General features: G+C 37.5%; 1 protein-coding gene across 1 annotated transcript in view; it reads right to left on the bottom strand.

Moving 5' to 3' along the window:
* Positions 1 to 7,051: 7,051 nt before the first annotated feature.
* The window catches only part of LOC145767073 (uncharacterized), an 87,899-nt gene continuing 68,143 nt past the window's right edge, over positions 7,052 to 26,807 (bottom strand). Inside the window, 32 exon segments of the mRNA XM_082578821.1 lie at positions 7,052 to 8,133; positions 8,820 to 8,986; positions 9,228 to 9,385; positions 9,763 to 9,963; positions 10,432 to 10,665; positions 11,305 to 11,427; positions 11,699 to 11,794; positions 12,493 to 12,578; positions 13,227 to 13,551; positions 14,319 to 14,539; positions 15,144 to 15,279; positions 15,964 to 16,124; positions 16,609 to 16,753; positions 17,107 to 17,343; positions 17,595 to 17,711; positions 18,011 to 18,153; positions 18,629 to 18,713; positions 19,030 to 19,230; positions 19,812 to 19,970; positions 20,359 to 20,468; positions 20,628 to 20,781; positions 21,053 to 21,250; positions 21,536 to 21,712; positions 22,182 to 22,286; positions 23,079 to 23,269; positions 23,700 to 23,889; positions 24,182 to 24,331; positions 24,501 to 24,629; positions 25,080 to 25,265; positions 25,535 to 25,684; positions 26,171 to 26,296; positions 26,420 to 26,539. Of these exon segments, the coding sequence (XP_082434947.1) occupies positions 8,009 to 8,133; positions 8,820 to 8,986; positions 9,228 to 9,385; positions 9,763 to 9,963; positions 10,432 to 10,665; positions 11,305 to 11,427; positions 11,699 to 11,794; positions 12,493 to 12,578; positions 13,227 to 13,551; positions 14,319 to 14,539; positions 15,144 to 15,279; positions 15,964 to 16,124; positions 16,609 to 16,753; positions 17,107 to 17,343; positions 17,595 to 17,711; positions 18,011 to 18,153; positions 18,629 to 18,713; positions 19,030 to 19,230; positions 19,812 to 19,970; positions 20,359 to 20,468; positions 20,628 to 20,781; positions 21,053 to 21,250; positions 21,536 to 21,712; positions 22,182 to 22,286; positions 23,079 to 23,269; positions 23,700 to 23,889; positions 24,182 to 24,331; positions 24,501 to 24,629; positions 25,080 to 25,265; positions 25,535 to 25,684; positions 26,171 to 26,296; positions 26,420 to 26,539 (5,106 nt within the window). The 3' untranslated portion in view covers positions 7,052 to 8,008.

Genomic DNA, 26,807 nt, shown 5'->3' with positions numbered 1-26,807 from the left:
CAAGAAGCTATATTTTAAAGCAATGGACCTTTAAGCCATTCAGTTTCAATACAAAAACTGATTTCCTTTTATCTGTGCTAAAAAAAAGTTTATTACTAATCAGTATTAGAAAATGCGATGATTTTTAACTGGTTTCATTCTTTTGGTCTTGAGTATGAACACTGAACAGGAACACCCCTAAAATCTAATTTTCATTTTTTGGGAGATCTAGTGGTAAACCTGCAAATACTCTCCTGTAAACTTAACAATACTGTACTACGCTATAGAAATTATTAATAACAAAGAATTGTTGAACATTGAAAACTGTTTCAAAATCTTGTCATTTTGTTGAAAACGAAATCGAACATTCAAAAAATAAAGAGCCCAAAATACAAATACTAAACTTATCTTCAGCAAACATTTCGAAACCTATGTTGTCATCATTTTCAGTGCCAAAAATGTTTATAGCATTTATAGCACTGAAGACAGTATAGTTTTGGAAATGTTTGTTGAACATAAGTTTAGTATCTCCATTTTAGACTCCTTAAACTTTTTTATTAGATTAACCAGGCGTCCCGACCATCTGGCTCCAAAATCAAAGTTCTTTTGAATTTTTGCTATAACTAATTTAAAAAAGAAAACACTTGGAAGCAAAACATTGCAAGAGATTAAACATAAAGTGTTTGTTGTGCCCTTGTAATAAACTAAATAAGTAGAGATGCTGAAAGCATGCCCAGGGAACCACCGACTTCAGTCCAGTGGGCCATAGCCCTAAAAAGGGCCCTAGACGTTTCTCCCTAGAGCAGCACATTGTTCAATGTTCATAATATTGAGAAGAATCAAGGTTTTTTTTTGTGAAAGGGGAAAGGGGCACCACTTCAGCTTTAAATTATACAGTTTTACTGTAAAACTGTTTATGCACAGAATTGTGAGTGAAAAAGACATTCATTCGAGAATGACACCATTACACACTATTATGTTTAATTTCAATTTTCAAATGCGTAACGACAGTTCAGCCTCTTCCATTATAAAATGTGTGTGTCATTTAATGAAAGTGATGTCAAAAAATAGCTTTTATAAACAAAACACTGTTGCTTTTTGTGGAGCAAGGAAATGTGACATCCACACTCCACGCTATCAATTTCCTAATATGAGTGATCAAAACTGGTTTCATACTAATTAGAAGAATAGGCACAAAAGTTTTGATTTAAAATAAACAATGAAAAAATAATGACGTGGATCAAGGAAATGAAAAAGTTTCCATCAATAAAATAAGCTAAATGTGACATCACTAGCTGGTTCCGTTCTTTTATTTCGGTCTAAAAATGTCATGTATCCTCAGTAGTTTTAAGAAATTGCAATATTGGTTCCCGTAACTTTTAATCATTATTTTTACAAAAATACTTTTGTTGCATTTGATAGGGATAGATTTACGTAGCACAAAGAAGTCGCATTACAATCAGCTGCTTGGCTTTATCGGGCGATGTTACATTTAAGAAAATTTGATCCGATTAAGCGGATGGTCTCATTAAACAAATTAAGTGAAATTAACCCTTTTTACAAGCACTTAAACTCAAGCTTTTGAATATGTGTGCACTTAATAATCTATTTATAGATGAATCGTTAATGAAAACTAGTGTTATGTGAAAGCTTTTCTTGTAAAATCATTGCCTAAAAATGGATATCAATAGGTAAAACATATCTTGCAAAGTATGTTAGGGAATCGAACTACAAACCTTTGGATTTTCAACTCAATATGCTATCACTGCGGCAGACTTGTCAAAACTGATCAACTGTGCAGAATCAAAAATTGAGTTTTCTAAATTTATGTGAGGGCACGTCTTGGAATTTGGTTTATCTACTGGCAATTCAGTCACTTTTACATTAAGCTAAAGTTCGTAAACGTTGAATCAACGCAAAAAATGATTTGAAGGCGACCTAACTTGTTACTTGAGTGCAAAGTGGTAACAAAGAATTTCTTTCTCTAAACTCAGCATGTCAACAATGTAATGATGCAATTAGTTCTGTGGAATCATAATACCTACTACTTCAAGGTTCTTTTGTTTATTGGTTTATTAGGATTGCATCAAGATAGTTTAGACTGCAGTGTTTCTCAAACTTTTTTAGTCCATCGCCCCCTTTTCGTTATTAAAATGATAACAGAGTGATAGACAAATTTAGTCTTGTGAATTTAATCAACGAAATTGACAGCAACATAATAATGTTCAATATTCAATGGGATTGATGAGCTTGGCGACTTTTACAAAGTTTTGAAATGTTTGGCGACATCTTCGTAAGATAGAGTCGAAGATCATCCCGTTTATGAACTAGCAAGCGATTTCTTTGCTTTGAAAGCATCAATGTCACAGCCGAAAACTCCTTTTCAACCATAGCCTATATGAAGTAGGAAACGACAAAATCCACATTCTAGCTTCTTTCCAGAGAAGCTCATATATGCCAGCAACCTGGCACCAAAACAAATCGTATCAATTATTTTTGAATTTCACTCTTCTCATCATAAGTTTGCAATCAATGAACTGCTTTTAAAGTTCCACTTTTACGTCTGTGGGTTCGATAGAAAATAGTTGTACCACCTAGTTTGGAACATGGAGGTCCACGAGATCTGCAAAGCGAAGTTTCATGTCTTTATGAAGCATGTCTGAATGTGAGCAGTATTTTTGCCGTTGTTCTTCTTTAATAACATTTTTGTTCAAATTGGAAAACTTAGTTAAGACATTTTGACCTAAATGTTGTTTGAATAAAGATAGCTTTGCAATGAATGAGGTAATCACGCTTTTGCACTTGATGAGAGTTATCATTTCTCCCCGAAGCTTTTTGTTTACTTTGTTTATGGCATTGAAAATGTCCGCCAAATATGCAATGTCATTTTTTAAGGGTATAACATCTTCAGTTAATGTCGCGTCAGTGCTTGATAGGAATTCGATATGAAAGAAAAAGGGCATAAAAGCGGCTCAAACAAGCACCTTTTGAAAGCCATCTTACCGCGGTATGCAATAAAAGGCATTCAAATTGTTCATCATTTTGGCAACAAACTGAACGAAATAATGTGTTGTTGAAAGCATACAAAAAGCCGCCCCTGGGGGGCAATTTTGCAGACTTTGAGAAACGCTGGTTTAGAGCTTTTATTGCTGTCGAACTATTTTTGTCTTCTCGTTTTTTTGTGACAAATTTTTTCGAAAGTCACGGAGGTCTATGACTGAAATTTGATTAAATTTGTTTTGCTGATATGACTGCAACTTGTTTTTGTTTTTTTTCATAAACCACAATATTTAGTTAACTTGAATTTTACACGGAATAATTATTTACTGTGTATTTTTTGAATTGTTTACGAAACCAGAAACAAATTCTAGCAAAATAGGCTGATTGTTTCTTCAAAACAGATTTGACACATAACCAAGTAGCCTAATTATACTGCACAGCATTTATCAAGTAAATTTATAATTTTTTGCTACGGGGTTCCACCAAGCCTAGAGTGAGGAAAGTTTCCAAAACTGTGATTAAAATTTGACGACATCAAGATTGTATGGAGATCTCTTGGATTAGCAGGACTCAACGAAAGTAGTGTCCAGAAGAAGTTGCATAGGTTTAAGGATGTTTTGAGGAAGAAGACATCCTGAAAAAGGAACATTCAGTTTGTATGCAGGAGGCAGGGGCGATCCAACAAGTAAGCTAGAGGGGGGCAATTTCAACAAAAAACAATAATGTGTAGGTCCAAATTAATCCGACCTTGCAAATACATCATGAATAAAGTAAGTTTTCTGTGTTATAGGGGGGTGATCGCCCTAGTCACCCTCCACCATGGATCTTTCATTAGCAGGAGGTGTGGATGGCCAAAAAAATGTGACGAGACATAATCGTCAACGACATGGCAATTTTCGATATCACCAGTGAATTAACCCAAGACTGGAATTTTGGCGGTCGAAAAATGCTTGCTGCGATCCTCAAAGGACTAGCTTGCAGACAAAAAAGGAAAAATGTCATGATGAGTGCCGTGTTGTTGCTTGATTTCGTTTGCATAACCTTTTCTTTCATTTCATTAACAAAATTCATTTTAATATTAAATTTTGTAACAAAACCTTTCATCCTGTGTCCGTGATGACGTTCGACGTAAAGGGCGGAAGCATTGAAGGTGTTGACGCAAAATTGGCGTAAACTTACAATTATGGAAGTGGCCGTGTTGCACAAAAGCTACAAAATCTTCAAGAAAGTGCAAGAAAAGCATAATTATTTGTCAAGTCATTTCACTTTTCCCTGCCAATTCAATAAATACTTAAGTTCTAAATTAAGCACAATGCTGGCGCAAGTGATGACCTTAAAGTCGGGCCTTGATCCAAAGTATTTAGCAAAAGCATTTGCAAAGTTGATGAATGCAGATTTTTTCACACCGTGACATATGGTTCCTTAGTGCTTTTAATTTAGCCTATCCTTTTTAAAAACTTTGTCAACCTTATAGTTTAAACTGTATTTGAATTTAAAAAAATTTCAACGTCACAGGTCAGGTAAAAAGATCTGAGGTTTGATGAAAACGTCTCCAACCAGTTCACATCGTGCGTGTGTTTCAGCAAAAAGAATTGCGTGGCGTAGACGCAAAAACGTTGCCACGTTTGTGCGTGATCGCTTTACGTTATCTTCAAGTGCTATGGTATGAAAGAGATTTGGTTATGCAGCATCAGACGTAAAACGTGCTTTAGATGAGCTGGGTTCTTGAAATCTTGCAGGAAGCACTGTGCACTGTACAGTATAATTGTGTGGAAGCGGAAACTAAAAGTTCCCCCAAATTCATCATGTTGAAGTTTATTGCATGAGCAGCATTATTTAATGCACGTTCATCAATGGAAATTTACACTAAATTTTGGAGAAAAAATAATAACCTTTAAGATTTTTGTCGCTTCCTGTCCATTTTAAGCCAGCGAGCCAAGCAACACCGGATTATTAAAATTAATTTTACTTTTTTCATGATATTTCGGTTGCGTAACTTATAGCGAATGGAAGGGAAGTGGATGAGTATAACGGTTATTGCAGGACGAATATGAAGCAATAACCGAGCCTATAATTTGTTTTTTTGAATCTTTATCTTCAAACTGAAAAAGCCTGCGATATGTTATTCCTGGTAGTTTCGCATTCTTGTAAAGGCTTTTGACGTAGGGCCGGTTATCGAGATTAACAGGGTTCAGTTTTTCAATTGTTGTTGCCGGGAAATTATTGCAACAACTAGGTGTCGCTGAATGGAGAGCCGTCTATAGAATCCGTTGCTCAAGCGCACGCCCCGAGAGTCGAATCAGCGCAGCTTGATCTTGAAGCTTCTTCGTTCACGATGTCATGCGCTAACCAACTGAGCTATCGGGCCGGACAAATTTCAGTTTCTTTTATTTGTTGCTTGCAAGCAATCTTTATAAAACAAAATTTCATCAGACTGTGTTGGGGGGGGGGGGCGGTGTATTAACAAAGGGTCGCAAACACATTATTTCACCAAGAAATTGGCTGGGCAACAAAGTTTTTCAACATCTCGGGTTTCTAAAAAAAACTTGATTTGCTAACAAAACGCATGTTGCAAAAAAAAAAAAATACATCGAGTTAAAACTGTTTGCGAGAGGCATAGAATGGCTAAGGGAGCCGGTAAACCACTCCACTGATATAGCTTAAAACAATTTCTAAACTAATACTGTAGAGGTCCTTAGGTTAATTCACAATCATGTATTCGTGTTGAGCCAAGACAAACGCTTCAATTTGAGAGTTCGCAACAAGCCCAAGCTGCCTCCAGTCGGATCTCAGCCGTGGATAAGGTCACAAACGCAAACCTGCTTTATGTAGAGATCATCCTTGTTCCGGGAAGCAGTTAACTCGATGACTAATATAGTCTTTCGCTGCTTCCTGTCTTTTGTTAAATATATTTGTATCGGTTTATATTTTGCACCGTAGGCTATACTATTTTCGCAACAGACGAAATAAAAAGTTTCTCTCTCTCTCTCTGTCAATCTGTTGGCCTAATGGTCTTAAATTTTGACGAAGAACGGAATGCAATTTACAGAAAGCCTTGTTTTGCATTGAAATTTAAGTGGGACCTTTCGTGTGCAACTCCATTGAGGACGATTGTATTAATCTGTGGACAATCAATTAAACTGAAAAATCTCTTTAATGCAAAGACTTTCCAATTTCTTTTTTATTCCAAGGAAGGACCAAAGATGTAGTTTACATTTTCAGGAACAAAGAAAGTAACAATCTTCAAAAAAACTTCCTTTTTATGTCGATTTCATTGAAATCAATAAACTCGTTCCTAATGAACTTGAACTATCCGCATTGCAACACACATCTTCGATGAATGCAGCAATGCATAAAAACACACACTATCATATCAATAAGGCAACTTGGTGGATGTTTTCTAAACTTATCAAAATCAGCTAATGGATTGTGTGGGTAAGAGTCTGAGGGATGCAGGAGGAGCTCACGAATAAAGGATCACTTTGAAGAAAGAAGAATTAAACTACTCAAACTTAATAAAGCAGCTGACGCCAAAAAGTCATGGAAAGATGTTTTTAGTCATTAGACTTTCTATCTTTAGATGTAAATTGTTTTACGAAAACGTAAGGATTCCATGCTCTAAAACATCCTTCTATTGAATTCTCGGATTGCGGTGAAGTCTAGATTTCCCCTTGGAGCAAAACTTTCCATTGAGATCACGAGATGCGTGTGGACGTGCACTAGTTATTTTATCAAGAACAAAAATAAGAATCCGACCTTGATTGAGCTAGACATTACCATCAGGCAGACGTGACGAAATCTCAAAGAACAGATTTTTCATAAAACCAAAATTGAAAGTTTTGTATTTTTTGGCCAAAAATTTCCCAATCTCAGCAGTTTTATAATGCGACGTGACTTTTAGACTGTAATCGAAAGTCTGGCTTACCCTTTCATGGGCAAAGTAAACATCTTTCTTTATACATCATATAACCAGCCTGCAACTGAAAAAGCGTCGGGGGTAATTTGGGCTGAAAATATTTCACTTTTTTTGGTCTTCGTCATCTACATTTGACCTAACAGTTTCGCAGAGAAGTGAGTCATTCTAAACATGTTTTATTACTACGTGAATTGGCTAGAGACTTAGTGCAAACACAACATGATGATCGATTGGTTGGAATTATAACAGTGAATAGCATTGACGCACTGCAGAACGTGATGCAATAGAGCTGCTAAAAATATTACAAACTTATGTCTGACGTGGCGGTGAGCGTGAAAATGAAGGCATGCGCACGTGAACACATCACGATCATCGTGAACATGATCGAAGTGAAAATAGAAAATTTATCACTAGTATTAGAAAAATAGAAAATGTTTTATACTTGACGATAGAAATAAAGCACAAGTGATGTACACAGTATATAAGAAGCTTCAATTGCACAAGACACAGATTTAATGCCATGAATACGATTTAAAGGTCATGGTGATAAAAACTGACTACACATCTGCGTTAGAAAATAGGTCTCTTAGCACTTCGTATCACAATGAAAAAGAATACTTGATGGAAGAAGATTTTGTCAAAAGCGATTCAAAATGATCACGCGATAGAGATATGAGAAGTACGTTCGATTAAAACTGCAGGGAATGGTAATTAGAAAGTGTATGTAAGCTACTGCAGAAGCCAATACTACATCTGTTTAAAAGTCATCAGCAAACAATGAAATTGCCTATCGCGGTGTCACAACAATCATGGCTCAGTGCTAAAGTTCCCTACAATGGCTAGCACAGTTACAATATACAGTGAAGAACCAGGTTTTGAAGTCAACGCTTGTTTACATAAAATTTACACCACCTTTACGTTGTTTTACTGAAATCGCGACACAAGCTGAATATGGTTGAAAAGTTTTCTTTTTTTATGTAACGAAGTTAAAAAAGATTTACTGCTGTAATATCGCTACGTTGAATGAACACCGAACAAATGTTAAGTATAAACTACAAGCTTAAAAGCTATTCACGAATTGTATAAAAACTGCACCATGACTTTTACAAATGTCTACGAAAGAAGATGGGTCTTTTTATTGATAGCCTGACTCGTGGTCTTCAACAGCGTCAAAAGATGGTCTTTTCGTTGGCTCAAAGTTTCAATCTGACTCCGGGATGTCTCAATACTCCCACCATCTGCAGATACACAACATTAGCACTGCTGGTTAATGGTTTGACACAATTGTCATCACGAAAAAGTCAAAGATGAAGAAAGCACCGGATACAGCAAGCAATACACAAGCCGATTAATAAGCGGGAAAAACAGACAAGATCTTGTAAAATCTAATATATGAATGTATTGTATAGCTTAGGTCTGTAGCTAGCGACGAAGTCCAATGTTTTACTTTTTCACGATTTGTTCCATTGTTTTGCTACATAAAAGCTTCATGCCAGAACGAAGTGTGTTAGTGGAAAAAAAATTGAAGAAAACATGAAAACAAACCGTGAAGTCTGGACAACTACATTAGGTAATTAAAGCCACACAAATACTTTTATAACACACAAGCAGATGCCAGATGCCAAAACCAATAACAAGAGCATTTGCAGATGATGATACAAAAAGTATCTCATCAATAGGTATCTTATAGTAGACGATGTGACTTTCTCCACTTTAGTAACAGGCGTAAATCTGATGCTGCAAATCCATGGTCGACAAGAAGAAATATCAATACATCCCAATGAGCAGAAGCAAATGTGTGCTGCTTCATTGTAGCACTAGTCGGCTTCAATGCACTGGCGTGATAGTGGACATGATTTCAATTAACAAGTCCCTGTAAAAATATTTTATTGAAAGGGTCTGTTGAATACACATCAACCCTCACCTCCAGCGCCACGGTGAAAAGCTTCAGAAAGGTCCGACTGTGCTTTGACACACGTCATTAATTCACGGTTGACTGCGTCCAAACGCTCTTGCAATCTGGAGACTTGGTTGAGAATGACTTGACGGGCGTTGTTGAGCGAGCGCGGAATAGAGGATGATGGTGTCACCCTGAAAATAGAATTGACAAAAGTTTAAATACAAAGTCCTAAAACATCAAACCACATGTTTTTATGAATCTAAATGGTCCCGATATTCGTTTATTTGATCCTAATTGATATTGACACCGACTGCTACCGTGCTATTGCAAGTTATGCACTGACGGAAACGAATATCGCAAAATAAGTTCAAAAACAAAAATTGAAATGCATCGCAAGCAGCCTGCATTGCTGGTTTAGAAAGTATCACTTACTGAGAAAGGGCGCCATCGGCGTTTCGGAGCGCTCGTAACTTAGCAACCATCACGTGGTCCTGGCTGGTCATGTTGGTGGGCACTTTGTTGGCCACTAAGTGTCGAAGCATATTCTGCTTGTCAAAATTCCCGTACGATGAAAACCGATCTTGCATGTGCTGCTCAAATTCATAAGAATTTAGTGTTCAGTAAATTATTAGCCTACTACTATGGTTCCAGACCGGACAAGTCCAAAGAGGAATCAGAGAAAAACAATCACCAAACATTAGGTTAATATGAAAGAAGAAATTTCATCACATGATCAATGATGTTAAGAAAGTCTAAAGAAACGATTCATGTGGTATTTATTTTTAAATGGTGAAACGATGCTAAACCAACTACGGTAAACTAGTTTTAGACGCCTGTAAAGTGTGACGTAACAAACAGAGAATACTTAAAGCTTCATATCAATCTTTAACATCTTCGCATAAATATTTATCACTTAAACGACATTACATTAATAGAAAAGCTTATCTTTGATAAAAAAAAAACTTACTCCGGAAGAGAATCGAACTGAAGACGGAGTGAACACGTTCACATCGATCAAGTCTTCGAGCACGCTTAGCTTGGCATCCAGCCCACGAGCGCTATCTAGCGGTGCGACGTCTAGCGGTGCACTTCCTGAAGGTCCGTTGCCACCTTCTTTTGCAACGCGGGCACGTGCAAAGAATAAATCTTCACAGGTGATCTTCAGTGCCTGAGTATGACATACCACGATAACGGAGTCGTTCTTAGAATGCAAGTATCCTGGTTGATATCAAGTATAGCTAACTCACTGTTCACATTTGGATCAGTGAGCTAATGCGACATTTGGGCCAGTGACGCAAATATTGTTCCGTTTGATGACGAATATAAGCAAAGAAGCTTTGTTTTTGCTTAGCGAGTGGGTTTATCCGTCTGTAGGGACCTGTCTCTTGTTTCACGAGTGACTATATGGGAATGTTGCAAAGGAATGAAAAGTTCCGAAACTAAACTTCATTGCATGATAAATATTATACTAAGCGTCATGCGTCAGTGGTACAAACCTTTAAGAGTGAGCTTCCAAAGATGCTTTATATTCTAAACATAAAGACTCCCACAATCAATTCAAAATAAATCTCGCTATAAAAATGCAATGACTGCTTAAAGATTGACGTCACAAACCAAAGACTCAAATCGTCCAAACCTTATAGAATGCTCGCAAGAAGTAAGGATCGGTGTCGTCTTCAAGTTGTCCTACGCAGATATGAGCCATGCAATGGATGACAACCATCACGAAATCTCCAACCGACGTCACTCGTTCCGCTCGAATGAACAGAAGCTGTCTCGCTCTCTGGTAGAAGAAGGAATTGCGGAAGGCGTTCCTATCGTAGTTGTTGGAGGGGAGGTTGTCAGCCAGAAGTAATGTAACTTCTTCAGTCTGTGAAAAGCACAAAGAAATTAATTCTGAATTGCTATTTGTTGTGGTGGGATGGCGCAGGGATAAGGCGCTGGCTGTCAAACAATACAAACCTGGTTCGACTCCCGGCTTAAACTGGTTGTTGATAATCACCGCTCACCTTATCCAGGGTGTAATAAATTGGGTAGGCCATGGGTAGGCATAATTGACAAAGGAAAAGCGAGCGAGAGAAAGGAACTGACCACCCTACTCTCGCTAGTACCGAAGATTTAGCACAATGAGAACCTTATCCACACTTAGAATCAAGTATGGAACGTTTTTATTGGATTATTGTTATTGACCAGACTTCTGCCTAGTTGCTAAATATTTGGATCGAGTCCCTTTTCAAAAACGTCATCGTTCCTTGCTAGATCACAGCTGCGTGATCTCAGCGGGAATCAACCTACTTCCTTATGAAAGTGGAGCAGACAATCTCGAAACGTAGTCGACTTATAAATGGTGGTAAAGTATAGCAAGCTACTTTAAATGACAAGAATATTAATCATAATAGTGAGAGTATATAGCTGAAAGAATCTTCAAAGACCACATGAAAAGACAGTTTTTCTCAAATTCTACTATCATACAAACTAGATTTTGGATACAAAAAGAGAAAAACTTTACCTCCAAAACCTGCTGCAGCATCCTGCTAACAAAGACACCGAACCTGTAGATGACGAATTGGCTCGGCGTAAGGGCGTGGAGGTCAGTTGGTACAAGATTGCCTTTCAGCAGCCATTGCGCGTCCTGGAAAACAAACGTAACAAAAAGAACATGAAAAGGCATATTATGACAGCTATAAAATGTAATTGATAATTATGCCAGCAAACCAATAACAAATCACCATGCTGCCAAGCTTATATGGAACTAAAAAGAATTCACGGTCTAGCGGCATTGAATAAAGTTTTACCGACCTGTCATGACATTTGAAACACTTTTTTCACGGAACCGTAGATTATGACATCATAAAGCTTACAAATGTTAACAATTTCACTCAGTAACGGAGGGTATCTCATACCTGTATGTCAATGAACGGAGTTCGTGTGGCCCCTTTCATGCCTTGATGTGAGCTGTCCAACTGCGAACGAAGACTTGCTTCGATGGAAAGCAGGTCCTATAGAAACGGTAAGAAGTAAAGTAGGTTTATAGCTTATCAACTTAACATTTTGTCAAGCTTTATGGGTACACTTGTGATGCAAACAATCGGATTGTGGCACATAATATACGTGTAAAAGTTAGTGTTATCGTTGTTTTATAATTTGTTTACATAATGCAAAAAAATTTATTTTCACACGAGTCAGTTCAATCATATACAGCTACCGCAAAATGACTTCGGACCTTTTTGCGTACAGCAAAATTTACGCCAGTTTGTAGCTGTGCCTTTTACATCAGATCATACGACTAACATGCATTATGTCAAACAATGCAAAGATTGTGAAAAATGTGAAGAATATTTTAATAATGACAAAATATTAAAAATGGTCGATTGTTTTTATTGAAAGGTTTCATTGTATACAAAATGTTAGTTTTTCTTGAAAATTTAGAAAGGTCCGAAGTCATTTTGCGGTAGCTGTATAGCTAAAAATCGATTTCGATCAGCTAGAATCTAGATCATCTTCAGTTAAGCTGAAAGCAAACAGCACAAAAATCAAATGATGAAAGTGCGAAGGAATGAAAAAACGTTTTACTCTAGCTACGTCAAAGAATTGATGGAAAAAACCAACAATCAAAGACGAAATAAGATTTGTTTACATAATTATCATTGTAAGATATAGAAAATCCAAAGCAAAATTAAACAGTTGAAGTATTTACTTGGAAGAAAGGCGATGTCTTCATCATTTCGCTCCATTGTGGAGGAAATGAGCCAGCCATCAGTGGAATGCCGGTTGCTATGTCAACTGGTAAGTACGGTTGAGCAGCTGGCAAGTCAGTAAACTGTGACGATCCGTCAGCACCAACAAGTCTGAGCAAATGGTATTATACAATCACCATGCAAAGAAATTAAATCAGAAACTATGTCAAACTTTTCTATTTGAATAAGAATGATATGTACTGCCAAAGCCACACTATTTTGGGGAAGCTTGACAATGTGAGTGTATCAATTCACAGTGATACTCTCTATTTCTTTATTGTTATTTATGAAACTGTGTATTCATTTGGATCATTGACAAATTCAAGAGAAGACGTAAAATTATTTTATCTTTAAATCAGAAACCTGCTGCCTTGGAGGTACTGAATTATTCATATAAAGTATAAATTACGATAGAACTTTGCGAAAAGTGGAGGTTTGTTCATAAATGGATTGAGTTGGTCCATGAGTTAAAATTTACAGTGTAAATTGATGTTGCTGAATTTTTTAACTCAAAGTAGCACTAGCACTGCTGCGTATCATTTTGATGTGATACTGGTACGTAGCCTCACTGCCTCACCTTTGTTTCAATACATGTTAAAACTTTGCATTCAGCAATGCACAAGCTCAAATGAAAAGCGTCTGCTAAGCAATTACCAATACGCTACTTATGAACGTTGAAATAGCTAAATGCCACATGTCGAAGGAAAGTATTTCATTCCAAAAGGCGAGACTTCCTTATCAATTGTCAATATATTTTCACCAATGCTAGTTAAAGGTTTCGTGGCTGCGAATAAGACCTACTTGACATTTTGTTGCGCAAGCAATGTTTCAGTTATCTTCATGTCTTTCACTCCTTCATCCGTGATCTTCTGCATCGCGTCTGCTTCTTCCTGGTCTATCTTGTTCTTGGCATCTTTCTTCAGCTCATGAGCGCGTTCCTCCTTCTTCTTTCTTCTCCTCTCCTCAAGACGTTTGTCCAACTTCTCACGAGTCTTCCTCTTGTCTTCTGCAAGATTCGCCTGAGAGGACGTGACACAAGATGAACAGTTGTTGCTTTATAACAAACATGGGAAACTTATCTTCACAATCTACGTAGCTTTCATGTCTACAAACTCACACAGCAATTATTTTTACGTTGAATCAATGTATACAGACGTTAAGTCAATGTAAAATACGACTAATTTTTTGACTAAAAAGGTACACCTGGTTGTGCAAAGTTTTTATAAGCATAATTAGTTTTTGTCAGCAATTTTTGAAAACTAAAAAAAAAAACACTTTGCATAAGTGAATGTAAATCAGAAAATAAAACTCAAGTTTTCCTTAGGCAAAGATAGACGATCAAAGTATAGTCTCTCAGAGACTTAATCAATGAATGCATTCCTGTCTGCAAATCAAGACCCAACAAGATCAAGCAATAATGATTCGAGCAAAGCACTTCTTGAACGGTTCTTTGTTTGATGGAACCAAGTTTGATGGAAAAATGGCTTAGACAAACAACACTTTAACTGAAAACGGACAGAACATATGAAGCCCCGGTAACCTGCGTCAGGGGCATCAAGCCTCTAATAGTATCCAAAACAGCCAGGATAAAACTCTCAAAGAAGCGCTTTCTCTGTCCGAATATAAACTTAGCTGACACGATGACTACATGTCTCTTTTGCTGCTTTCAGCTGTCTATTGTGTTCTGTGATCAGCAGGGTAGGCTACTGCATGTTGTCGCAATAGACGCAACATCAAATGGTTATTAGCCTACGGTATTATTGTTTTTATTTGGACATTAATTAACCTTCATTTGATCCATGTAAGCTTTGTGTTGCTTCAAAAGCTTTTCTTTTTCATCTTCGGTCAAATCTGAATTCAAAATTTCGTTTTCACGGCGCCTGGCCTCGTCAAGCTTCATTTCTTCGTCACGTTGTAGTCTCTGTTCAGACTCATTGCGTATCTTCAGTGACGTTTCCGTCAGCTCACGCTCCAAGGCTTGGACTTGTTCAGAAATGTGGCGGTTCGCTGTCAATCAAAAGTTGTTTTTTTTTACAAACTCAGTTTCTATTTTTTTTTGTCAGGATGCAACATGCTGTTAAGCATAATCTGGAAAGTCATATAAAATACCTAAAAAAAGACGTGCTTTGTAAGTCTAAAGTTTATGTGTAAATGAAAGAAGGCTAAAACAAACAGAAAAGTGAGTAAAATTGACACAAAAACATTGTGCACTCACTTTCAAAAGAGCAAATTGAAGGTAAAATCACATATTATTTCTAATTTAGTGATTATCTTGTGATCCAAAGCGATGTATATAAATCAACGGCATTGCTGACAAACTTGCAATTGAATAGTCCAGGTGCAAAACGATCAAACTACCAAAACCAACTTTTCGAGTAAACTGAAAATTAAGTTTCAGATTGATCGTTTTGTGGCTGAACCCTATTATTTTAAAGCCTTATTTTGAGGATATAGATCGTTTTGCCGCAAACAAAGGCTGTTACATAAAACTTTCGCTATTAACGCAACGGGAGATGGTAAAATCTAAAAATTACAAATAATGGAGTTTGATCGCTATGCACCTGGACTCTTCAATTGCAAACAAACAACGTAATGATTCAACTTATCTCACCTTTCTTCTCTTTCTTTCTTCTTTCCTCTTTCAGTTTTCTTATTTTTTCGTCCATCTCTCGTTTCTTTTCTTCCTTGAATAACTTCGCTTCTCTCGAAGCCAATGCAGCTTCTTCCTCAAACTTGTGAACCAACACCTGAAATTTGTTTCACAAGAATCAGTACTCAATCCTCTACGTTGATGTTAAAAAAAACAAAAACGTCAAAACTATTTTACAAGTTATGCCCAATCAAATCGACCTTAAGAAAAAAGTACAGGAATTATTTATAAAAATAAAATAAAAAAAACACAGCGTCAAAAGTGCAACTAATTGAAAAGTTTTTCAAAAAAGATCGTCATCAAACTCGGATTTATTATTTTGAAGATAATTTTGCGGTTGAAAAAATTGCAACCAAATAACTTTCGGGAGTACTTTCTGCAGCTGACAGAGCATTGCGTCATGCAGAATACTTTTGCATCAATCTTGTTTTTGAAAGCCGAGAAATCATTTTTTGTCGCAAACATAAACGCGTTGTTTTGCTTTTTGCATTTGCTGACATAGATAATAAAAACACCACGGAAAAAACTAATAATCTTTTCTCAGAAGAGAAAACTTAGAGAATTTCCGCCATTTTGGCGCAATGTTTGTGCTAAAAAATTGTGTATTCGCCAAGTCGTGCTAGAATGACACAAATGAAACAAATGCAAGCGCAAAATTAATAAAATTTCTGTACGATTAAAATGTTTAGACTTAGTGCGTAGTTGCGCAGGCAGCGTTCCAACTGTGGAGTTTAACAAAACTTAATTTGTTTTGGTGAAAACATTTCAACCGTAAACTTACAGCTTCGGGATCGAGACTCCTCATGGTGTCCGCCAGCTCCTTGAGATGAGTGTCTCTCAACTCCAACTTCTCCTCAGCTTGAGCGATTGAGAGAGCAGAGGAAGCAGATTTTTCAGCGGATTTAACCATTTTTTCGGTCTCTCTATCAAACTCTTGAAGCTCTGTCAAGAAATAACAATTTCTAGCATGACTGCTATTTATGTAATAGTAAGATATGGTATGTGATTCGTAGCTGCTATAGGCAGATTGCATAACAGACCAATTAGTGAAGTGCCTGACTTTTTGCACAAAGATCGCAAGGTCAAAGGTCAAGTACCGCTGGTTCGACTCTCGTGGTGAGCGCTTGAGCAACGCATATAAGGACTGCTCACCACTTAGCGTTACAACGCGAATGAAAGTATTCACAAGCAACAAAACTTCCAATCTGAAACTTTACTCTGTCAATCTCGGTAGCCAGGTCTGTGTCAGTTGATCAAAACCTCTAAAATATACAAGTATGCGAAACTACCAGGAATCACCCCTCAGAAGCTTTCTCAGTCTGAGGATAAAAATAAAATGATTAAACACACAATGATTAAAAATGATTAAACACACCACCCCAATTTTCAGTTTTTATAAACTCAAGCATTTAGCAATAAATGAAACCTTTCTCGTGCTTTGCTTGCAGCTTGTTTTTCATCTTCATGACTTTGCTGGCTGGCTCTCCAGCATGACTCAGCAGTAGTTCTTTTATCTTCTCTTCTTGCTGATTCACCAGTTGCTCACGCGACACATCTCGCTCCGTCAAAACCTACCACAGAAAAATATCGAAAAAACGTTAAGATAAACATAAACTGTGATATTTGAGAGTTTAAGGTTGGATGGACCAACAGGGGATCTTTTAAGCGGCCAATTAAGTTAATCGTCATAGTTAATAGAGGATAAGTTAGCCGAAGGTTCTTTTTTAAATCATTCATCGTCGATTCTAATCAGCAGGTTACAGTTGGTGCATAAAGAAAAAATAAGCTGCTTAATCGAGCGATTTGTCTAATTGGTAGATGATCGGCTGCAGGTGCGTCCAACTCAAAGTGTTTATTTAAAAAAAGTGAAAAGTGGAATTTGAGAATAGCGCTTGAACTACAAGAGAATTAAATGTCGACATACCTGGGCCTTGGCTTCCTGCTTAGCGGCGTTCATGGCTCTCTGCAAGTTCTCAGAAAGACTCGCCATTTCTTTCAAGTGGCGGGGAAGAAGAACATCACGTACGAACCGATCCAAAGATTCTATGCCGTCTTCCGATGCCATGGCAACAGCAGCATTTTTCTCAGCCACACGGGAGGCTTCAGAGGAGGCGGCATCACGTTCGTTCTTCAGCGCCACCAGTTGCTTCTCGGACTCGGCCTGACGAAGAAGAGTCATTTAAATCATCCTTAAATTGTCTTTAAATCCAAAAACTCTACAGGAAGATATTCCAATACATGAATAATAAATATTTGTTAATCTCAGGTTTTAACTTTTGAAATCTTTTCGTGTGCTATGCACTTTGTAAAGTATTTGAAGCACTATAGGTTCTTAACTTAGTATAAATAACCAGGTAATCAACTAATCATATTTAAGATACAAAATTATAGTATGGCACTTCATTTTCATACCTCCTGTTTCTCATTGAGGTTTTTCAGGCGCTGTTCTTTCCTCTTCATCATCTTCTCTCGCATCGTTTGGATCTGTCTCTTCTTCTCACTCGCCAATGAGCTGTTTAGTGATTCAGCCTAAAAAGACATCACATTATTGTTTAGCAACGATAGTGTTATATTATAAAGAAAACAACATGCATATTATTATCATTGAGAAAGAATCTTTACAATTTTCTGGCAAATGTTTGTATTGGTCCGTACAGTGGCAATTTCCCGCAAATTAAACAAAAATATAATGTAAAAAACGATTGATTTGCTGTCTGGGAAGTCTTAAATCAATCCTGTTTTCATCAATGCAATGTCTGCAGACAATAAATCAATGTAAAAATGACTGATTTAGATGGTGGGGTGCAATTTCAATGGTAACTTCTGACCTGTTTCTGATATTCCTTGATTAATTTCTTGGTTTGTTTTTCGCTCAAGTCTTTCTCTCTTGCCTCTTGCTGTGCTCGACTGGCTGCAGCTGCCAACTGCAATTGAGCTTGTTCATCCATGCGTGACGCGATGTCTCTCTCATCTGCAATGCAAACCAACCAGTTGTTAGCATCCGGGAACATGGGCTTTAGGTAAAATGGCGACAAGAACAAAAAACTTTCATGGTTTCACACTTTGAAAAGTAACCAAATAATTTAAAATTTTCTTTTAAGGTGAAAAGCAGCAATAAAGAGAGATGCAGTTTAAGCCAATATGTTGTGTTGGAAAGAATAGTTCAACTGCAAATAGAATTTTCAAACTGCCAATAGAGACTACTAGGTTTTATTGAGTAAATCAAAGATTTTAAAATTATGCAAGTAAAACTATGTTGATTAATTTTCTGAAAAAAGCTTTGTAGCCAGATGACGATTGTTCTCCATGTGAAATAACCGAATAATACAAAAAGGAACTACAACGGCTATTCGATCTTACAAAGGCACACTTTTGTCATACAAATCCCAAAATTGCTTCAATTGCATTCTTATCTTATCAAGAAAAGAAAAAGTAGAAATACTCACTTCTATCTGCTTCAGCTTCCAGTTCGTCGACAAGAAGCTTGTGTTCTTGGATGTGCTTGTCTTCCACTGTAGCAAGCACTTCCACCTGTGATTATAAAATTTCAGGTAAAGCCGATAACATCACCAAAATTGTAATAGTCACAGCTGCGAACAATTACAATCAATATACGTCACAACGCGCATCCATTTGGATCCTTGATGAACTCAAAATATATTCTTGTAAAGTTTTTATAACAAACTTTAATCTTGGAAATTTGTAACAACATCTATTAGTGTTTCTAGGCAGTCGAGTGTAGCAAGAACTCAGCGATAGACACGTGTTTCGCCCATGAGGCTGGGCTCATCAGTATTAGTATTATTATCTATTAGTATTATTCCACCAATGATAAACGATTGCACACCTGTCTTTCAATGAGCTGTGGAGAGGATTCTGACGTCATCATCTGTGTTTGTTCGACACGGTCAAGCGCCTTCTGGACAGCAGTTGACGTGGCGCGCCCAGCCGGAGCGGTACGGCGCATCTGCTTCGCCACCGCTTTCTCTTTTGACATCTCCTCTTGCAGCTTCTTTTTCGCCTGGAGCCTCGCAAGAAGTTTCTCTTTCTGTTCGTAAATTACAAAAGTTAATTTGCTCGCTTGGTAACCACAAATCGATATATAGACAATATATATAAGCTATCTGTCTTTCAGACTGAACTTCTTTATTTGAAAACACAGAAGACCTGATCACTGCCCGGTAGACTTCATCCTACATAAGTTTGTTTTGCACGTGCGCAGTCATAGAAGAGTTAAACGTGCTGGGTTAAACGTTAAACGTGGGTTAAACTGAGTAGAAGATTTTAAACGTGCAGGTTCATGAAGGCAATGAAATGCTTTGGTTATATTTGACTTTGTAAGCCCCCTATGAAGGTAAATCCTGGCAGTTTCGTATCAAGGCCACTGAGACAAGGTTAGCGGAACTACGCCTTTAACTGGTTGTTTATCGATTGAGTTATCGAGTCAAACAAAAAGTTGAAATGTGGTACCGATGTGCTTAAGTTCTGTACAAGATCTTGACACAGCTGTTTCCTTCATGCTGGTAATGTTTTTGAGAATGAAGAATGTATGAATAATTTAATATGGTGTACTCGAAATACAGTCTGATTCAGCCAAAAATAAATGAAAATTTGCAAAAAAAAACAAACCTGCTTGTCTTTCTGGGCGGCCATTTTTCCTTTCAGATTCTCAGATGTATTCAAAAACTCGGCCAAAATTTTGTCTCGCTCGGTTTCGTCGACATTGGAACCCATCATCAGTCTTTCCAACTCCTGCATCTGATGAGCCTCACAAAGTTCCAACTCGGTCTGAAAACATGTCGGACGATGATGTTAAAAACTGTGACTACAAGGTCAGCAGGATTGAAACCTCGGCTACAAGATAAACTATTGCAAAGGATGCAATCCAAAACAGAAATTGAAAAAGCAAAACATTTTATATTCCAGAAATGTTGATAAATATAGGTAGGCCTGTCTGTTGCTAAAACACAGCTTAGATTTGAGAAATGAGAGAGAGATTACAAGTGAGATTTGCAACTGTCATCATCATCTAGATTTTAGTTTAAAAGTCAATTATTATGCATCCAAAGTAAAAAGAAAAGCTATTTTTTGTAATACAAGATCGGTGCGCGGTTAGTGGAAAAGAACAACCTATTTAGAGAGTATTCGTTGATGAAAAAAAATTGATTCCTCCCACCTCTTCGAACGCGTTCAAGATAATGGCTTCAATCTGGCTCTCGGTGGCTTCTGCGCTCTCGATCAAAGTGGCTTCAACCAGTTCTGCGTCAGATGTATTCAGCAAACCGGCTTCACCGAGCGATGAAATAATAGAAAAAAAAACAAGACGATTATTATTTGTTGGAAAGTTTAGTGAAAAAACGTGAATTTTTAAGCATCTAAAATGAGAATGCTAGATGGTGCACAGACACAAACTGTGTGCTGGCTCAAACCCATAATTGAACATACCTTGAGCGATGAGAGAGTTCCTGCGGCTCTTTCTCTGAACTCTCCTCTGCTTCATACGATCTTTCATGTTTGCGCGAATTCCATCCATTCTATCTCCGTCCGCTTTTCCTAGTTTTATCAATCCGTCAACATCCGTCTCCGGGATCAAAGATGCCTAGAATAATGAGATGAAGAAGTGAATGATGGAGCAATGTCATCAGTGATGAGGCAATGTTGTTAAAGATAAGACAGCGTTTCAAAAAACAAAGTTGGCTTCATCGCTTAATGGAATGCGGTAATTTAGTGAAATTTCTGGTCAAAACGTATCGTGAAGTATTTTAAATTCTCCTCCATAATGAACAAAAATGATCAAAAATTGCTGAAAACAACGGTGACGGCATTCTGCATACATATGGAATACAACTGTCCACTAAGGAAACACAAACCGGTCTTCCAGCGTTGAGCGCCTTTATCCTTGCTTCCATGTCAGCATTGATCTTCGCTCTTCTCTCATCCGTATCTTCCTCCTCTTCTTCAGCATAAGCAAGTCGAAGCTCAGCAATCAATTTCTCCTGCTGCATGGCAAGAAGGAGGAGATCCTTGTTCACTTCCTCTTCACTCTCTTCAGCCACATCACCAACCACCTAGAATGCAACAGTAGATGTAAAAACTGCGTAGCTTTTAAATGTAGTCTACTGCACCTTAAATAGACACAAGTACAAACACAAAGGCCACACCACAAAGGTCAAACACAAAGGTCAAATACAAAAATAAAACGATAAAAAATTGAAAAAAAAAACAAGAAAACAAAACACAACACTTTGCTTTATTTTTTGAAATCGTAAATGCTCAAGTGCACATGCAGACCATTGAATCAAATTATGAAAAAACAAATAAAAGAGGAAGAAAAACAAACAGAAGATAATAACCTTGTCAGGATCGAGACCAGCCTCGTGAGCTTCTTTGCGATGCTTCTTGTAAAGTTCTTTCCTTCTGCGCTGCCTCTCTCCGGCCAGGTTTTTTCTTAGATCAGCGAGTCGGTCTTTCTTCTCCTTTTCAAGGTTATCTGTCACATCGCGTATCTTGGTGGCGTACTCGAGCATCACCTGATCAAAAAAGCACCAATGACGATCAAGTCTCGGGTTGTGTTTGAATGATAACAAAGTCAGAACCGGTGTAGTTGCTAAATTTTGTGATTTACAAAGAAAACTTTCTATCATTGTCCTAAACACTATGACACCAACAAAGACATCTATTATAAACATAAAACCAGTGGTGACTGGTTTGAACCAGTTTCTGTTAAAAAACCCTTACTAGAAAGCTACAAGAAGTGTGTGGCTATAAACCCAACAATTTACTTAATATAGCAACTACATAACAACTTGAACCAGCACTAAAGATGAAAACAGCTGAGTGTGAAGCATTTGAAAAACGTTTACTGAAGCTTGATTTTCATTGGTATATTTAGTACTTTATTTTCATTCAAATGGACCAAGCGTTCCAAACATTTCGCATTAAAGGTACACCAGATGATAAAAAAACAGTAAATTTAACAAGCGTTGGAGGAAGATTTACCTGCTGCTTTTCTTCATCAGTCGTGCAAGACTTAAGTTTTTCCTTCAATTCAACCTTCAGCTTGCTGATTTGTTTTTCTTTCTTCTTTTCGATGTCCGAAATGATCTTTTTTAAACAAAAAAGCAATCAGAAAACAAATACCAATAGATTTACCGTAAATTAAACGTGGCGTAAAAATAAGCTGCGAAGTTAGGCTACATATCGCCTTAAGGTAGGCTACCTAGTACCATGGCCTCCTAAAGATAAGGCCTGATTTGTCACATTTTGCAGAAATTTCCAGGTTTTTCTAACTTTGGGCGAACGTTTAAATAAATTTTTCTAAAAAGTAGATTTTACGCTTTCTTTATTCTTTTCCCCAGATGACACAATAGGTTTTAACATTCTCACATGTTGAAAAACAAAGAAAATTCGATTTTGAAGATTTTAGTCAGACTGTTAATTTTCAATAACAGTCTGATTTCGCGTTTTTCAACTTACTTTTTCTCATTTGCTACTGCTTCCCCAAGGCAACAAAAAAGTTTTATGTCATCAGGAAACCGCAAAAAGTAAAAATATCTCAAAAAATGTCTGTCAAGCACTATAGCAGTAGCTGTAATCAAAATCTGCAAAATGTGACAAATCAGGCCGCATCTCCAGGTGGCCATGCTAGTACCTATACAATTGGTAAATTTACCAAGTCATTGAAAATTCAAATAATTGTGGTAGGCTAACGTGGAGATAGCCACTTTGAAATTTAGCATAAATTTCAAAAAATAGAGCTTTTTGGAGTCAGGTTGATGAGCTCTATAAGCTGGCTAAATTTCAACACAAAGTTCTCTGGTGTGATACGCAGATCTGGATCATTTCACAAGATATATCCTTGCAGTTTCAGGCAACAAAGAATCTATGAATCCTTACCTCGTTTATCTTGGATATTTCCTCGCTTCTCAATTCGTTTTCCAGCTGCGCAATCTCCATGGCGTGACGTTCGATCATTTCACGCATGGCTGACGATGCCTCGCTTCCTACGTCAGCAGCGGCATCCAGAATCCGTTTGCTGCTCAAACGTCGCATCAACGTAGCCTTGGCGGCCGCTGACGCATTAGGATCTAAACAAGACAAAAATAATCAAAATAGTCTACGCCGTGATCTTGCCAACTTCGTTAACAGAGAAAGGAAAACTTGCAAGTGTGGTTCTCAGGTTTTAGCTTGGAGTTTTTATTATTTTTTCATGTAGCTTTCGTATCAAAAGTAGAATCGCTCATATTGAGTAAATCACTAGGGCTGTTCTAAGCAAAATTATTTAGCAACTTCCAAATATTTCGTTTCGATGTAAAATTCTCGTTTCGTTCCGATCAAATTTTATTGTAAACAATAAAATTGTTACTATAAAAAAAATCGTTTCAAACAAACTAATTATCAATATTACTCTGGTCTATACAGAGCTGATGGCTATTTCAGCTAAGTTCATCATAGCTCAAGACAGCTAAAACTCTAAACATAAAGAAACAAACAAGCACATCTTGCCAAAATGCAGACCTCCTTGCAAGAGACTTGCTGCGTCACCGTCCAGCACTCCTTGTTCAAACGTGACCATGCTGCCGGACTTCACACCAACCATGCTTTCCTGTACTCGTATCTTCTTAGGCTGGTTACCTGCAGCTTGCTGGAGTGATTGATGGGCGATGCCGCCACTTGTTGTCACATCATGCATGGAAGCTTGGGTGACCTGCAATACCAAAGTCAAAAATCTCGGAGATGTAAAAAAATGTTCGGTCGTGAAAAAATGTTCGGTCGTGAAGGGGTGAAGCTGACCCATCATGGACTCACAGTAAACGACACAATTACTTGCTACCCAGACAGTGATTGTTTTTTTTTTACATTGATTCAACGTCTGCAGATGTTGAATTAATGTAAAAAAACGATTGATTTGCTGTCTGGGTACAGAACACAACAAATCAGTTGAAATAATGTTAACTTAACAAATTAGTTGATTTAACGATATAAAACGTTGATTTTACCCCATCAAAAGGTCTTCCGCTCAACATTTCCGCTTGCCGAGTTTGTCCGGTAGCCATGGCAACCTGTGCTCCATCAGCCTCCTGTCTAGCTTGCAGCATCTTCTGCTGTTGTTGCATGACCGCCGCCTGCATCATCTGCAGTGCCTGGGCCTGCAATAAAGTAAATCAAATTGATGGCAAGGAAAACCGCGAATAGCGTACTATCAAAAATATCTGAAATGGCAGCAGATAAAATTATAAGAAAGTTTAAAACATCACAAATTACAAACTCAACCAAAGGGGATGGCCGATTTGAAACTTTCGCAAAATGTTAACAAACCTGCTGTTGCGCAGTACGTGGTTGGCGCAGGACTGACATCATCTCAGGAGTGAGTTGGAACTGCATGCCGCTCTCCAGCAGAGCAATCAGCTGCTTCATGAGAGGAATCAGTTCATTTTGACCAGACATCTGTTGTATTGTAATAGTGTTTAAAAGCCCAACTCAGGTAGAAAATCAGTCGACTTTTTAAGTAGACTCAACGTCCGCAGACGTTGATTTAATGTAAAAAAAGACTGATTTGCTGGCTGAAAAGGATTAGTAAATTACAAAAGTATAACACGGCTAGTGCAATTGAATGCGAGTTCAAGATCTCACTTCAGAAATACAATGAGTCATACTACGACGACATCTCACATTGCTATGCAAATTTTATGTATGTTGGTTTGACGGAACAATTGTCAGGATTTCAGCAGCACTTTTCCGTTGGTAACTATAGAAGTGGAATGTGTGTTTTTAACTTGCGCTGAATGTAACGTATTCTACAGAAAGATGCTGCAAATAATAAAAAATAAAACAACAAACGGTGCAGCCGCAAGTAAAAACTGTATCATAATCATAGTTAGAAAACGTAATTCGTACCTCGATATCGTCACCATATATGCCAGTGATGACGGTTTCAAAGTCGCCTGCAACGAGCGCTGAGCCCTTCAGCACATTCCTGGCCTCGTTGCAAAGCAACTCCGACAAATCTCTGCTGAACTCGAGTTCGGCTAAATCCTTGTCTATCGTTTCAACTCGGGCATCGATGTGACTCAGCAATTCGCCCTGATAACGAATTGAAAGTTGGTGACAAGGCATATTTTGAAACTGATTACCTTCTATAGTATCTTAGAAATAAAACAAAACAAAAGAAAAAAACGAAGCCACCACAGGTGTACGGTGAATAAATAAAAAAATTAAAAAAGCATTTCATGAGGAATCGAACCCGGTACCAGGCAGCAACCTAGCTCACTTGAATATAAAACTAATTTTCGGGGCCTCGCTTACAGAACAAACATATGATAAAATCTCTAAGTTAACTGAAGAAACTCAACCTGAATCTTCTTTCGAACTTGTTGGTATCGCAGCAGAACAGATTCGCGGGCGGTTGCCGTGGCAACGGAGTCCCTGCTGTCGACAACGTCGCGCAATCGGTCGTCGCGTCGAGTCTCTTCAAGTTGGAGCTTTTGAAGCAAATTGCGAACCTTGGCAGAGCAACACATCGGGTGATATTCTACTTTGCTTCAATGAGCAACTTCGTCAGTCGTTACAATAAACAAAGATACAAAACAGTGTTTATTTCAGTTAAACATCAATGATATAATGTAATAAATTGAGTTTCACTTTTAGCAGAGGGATTGTTGTTTACTTCACAATGTAGATACACACGAACTGTTTTCGCCTGATAATGCGGTAAGCAAACCCGCAGCATCACGCCAAAACAGGTCGTTTGTATCTACATTTGTGAAATCTATTACTGTATGTATATCGTATAATGTATATTAAGTAGATCAAAATATAACTCTTTACTAAAACTCATTTGCACGAATTTGAGTACGCTGTGTGATTTCATTCTTTTATACGTCATCAACTTGCTACGTCATCATAATAAATCACGTAAATATTAAAAAAAACACACACACACTTATAATGAAGTAGAGAGGTAAAATAATCGATTTTATTTAATTTACCGAATCAACAAGCTTGCTGTAGCTGCTGTGTGTCTTTTCCTCTTGCAGCATTTCTTCCGAGTCGTTGTCAGTGAGAATTGACAAAACATCGGGCGGCAACACTGGACTTAGTTCAGCATGAGCCACCTAAACAGGAAATCAACAACTTTCTTGCCATGGTATAATAGCAACTCAAAACTCAAAAAAAGAAATGATGGAACAAAACAAAAAGTTTTTTTCTATGTTAGAAAATAAACAAGCAAAACTCACATCTTTTCGTTCGTTTTCACGCTTGAGTACGTTTGATAATTGTGCTGTTACGTCACTGATTGCTTCAAGACTGTCTTCCACTTTCTCAACTGTGAGTGTCTCTATGTTTTTGCTGACGTCCTGCAGAATAAGACAGTAACTCATCGAAAAAGAGCCATGCAGTTGCTTGTAAGATTTGAAGTTTTCTTGAGAAGATCATCAAAAACTCATAAAAATTAGTTTCCAAACCGATAATCGGCCGATGGAATCTTCAGAGAGAAGGTAAAATAAAGCTAATCAAATAGAAATAATATCTTGATTGGCTCACTATTGCGCGTTACTCCAAAAAAAGCATACCAACAACATTTCGTTCATTTGGAAACAGTTCACTCTATAAACGTGACAGCCA

This window comes from Aplidium turbinatum, chromosome 1, assembly GCF_918807975.1.
Source record: "Aplidium turbinatum chromosome 1, kaAplTurb1.1, whole genome shotgun sequence".
NCBI lineage: Eukaryota > Metazoa > Chordata > Ascidiacea > Aplousobranchia > Polyclinidae > Aplidium > Aplidium turbinatum.
Note: the sequence above shows the minus strand (reverse complement) of the source record. Positions and strands in the feature narration are given on the sequence as shown.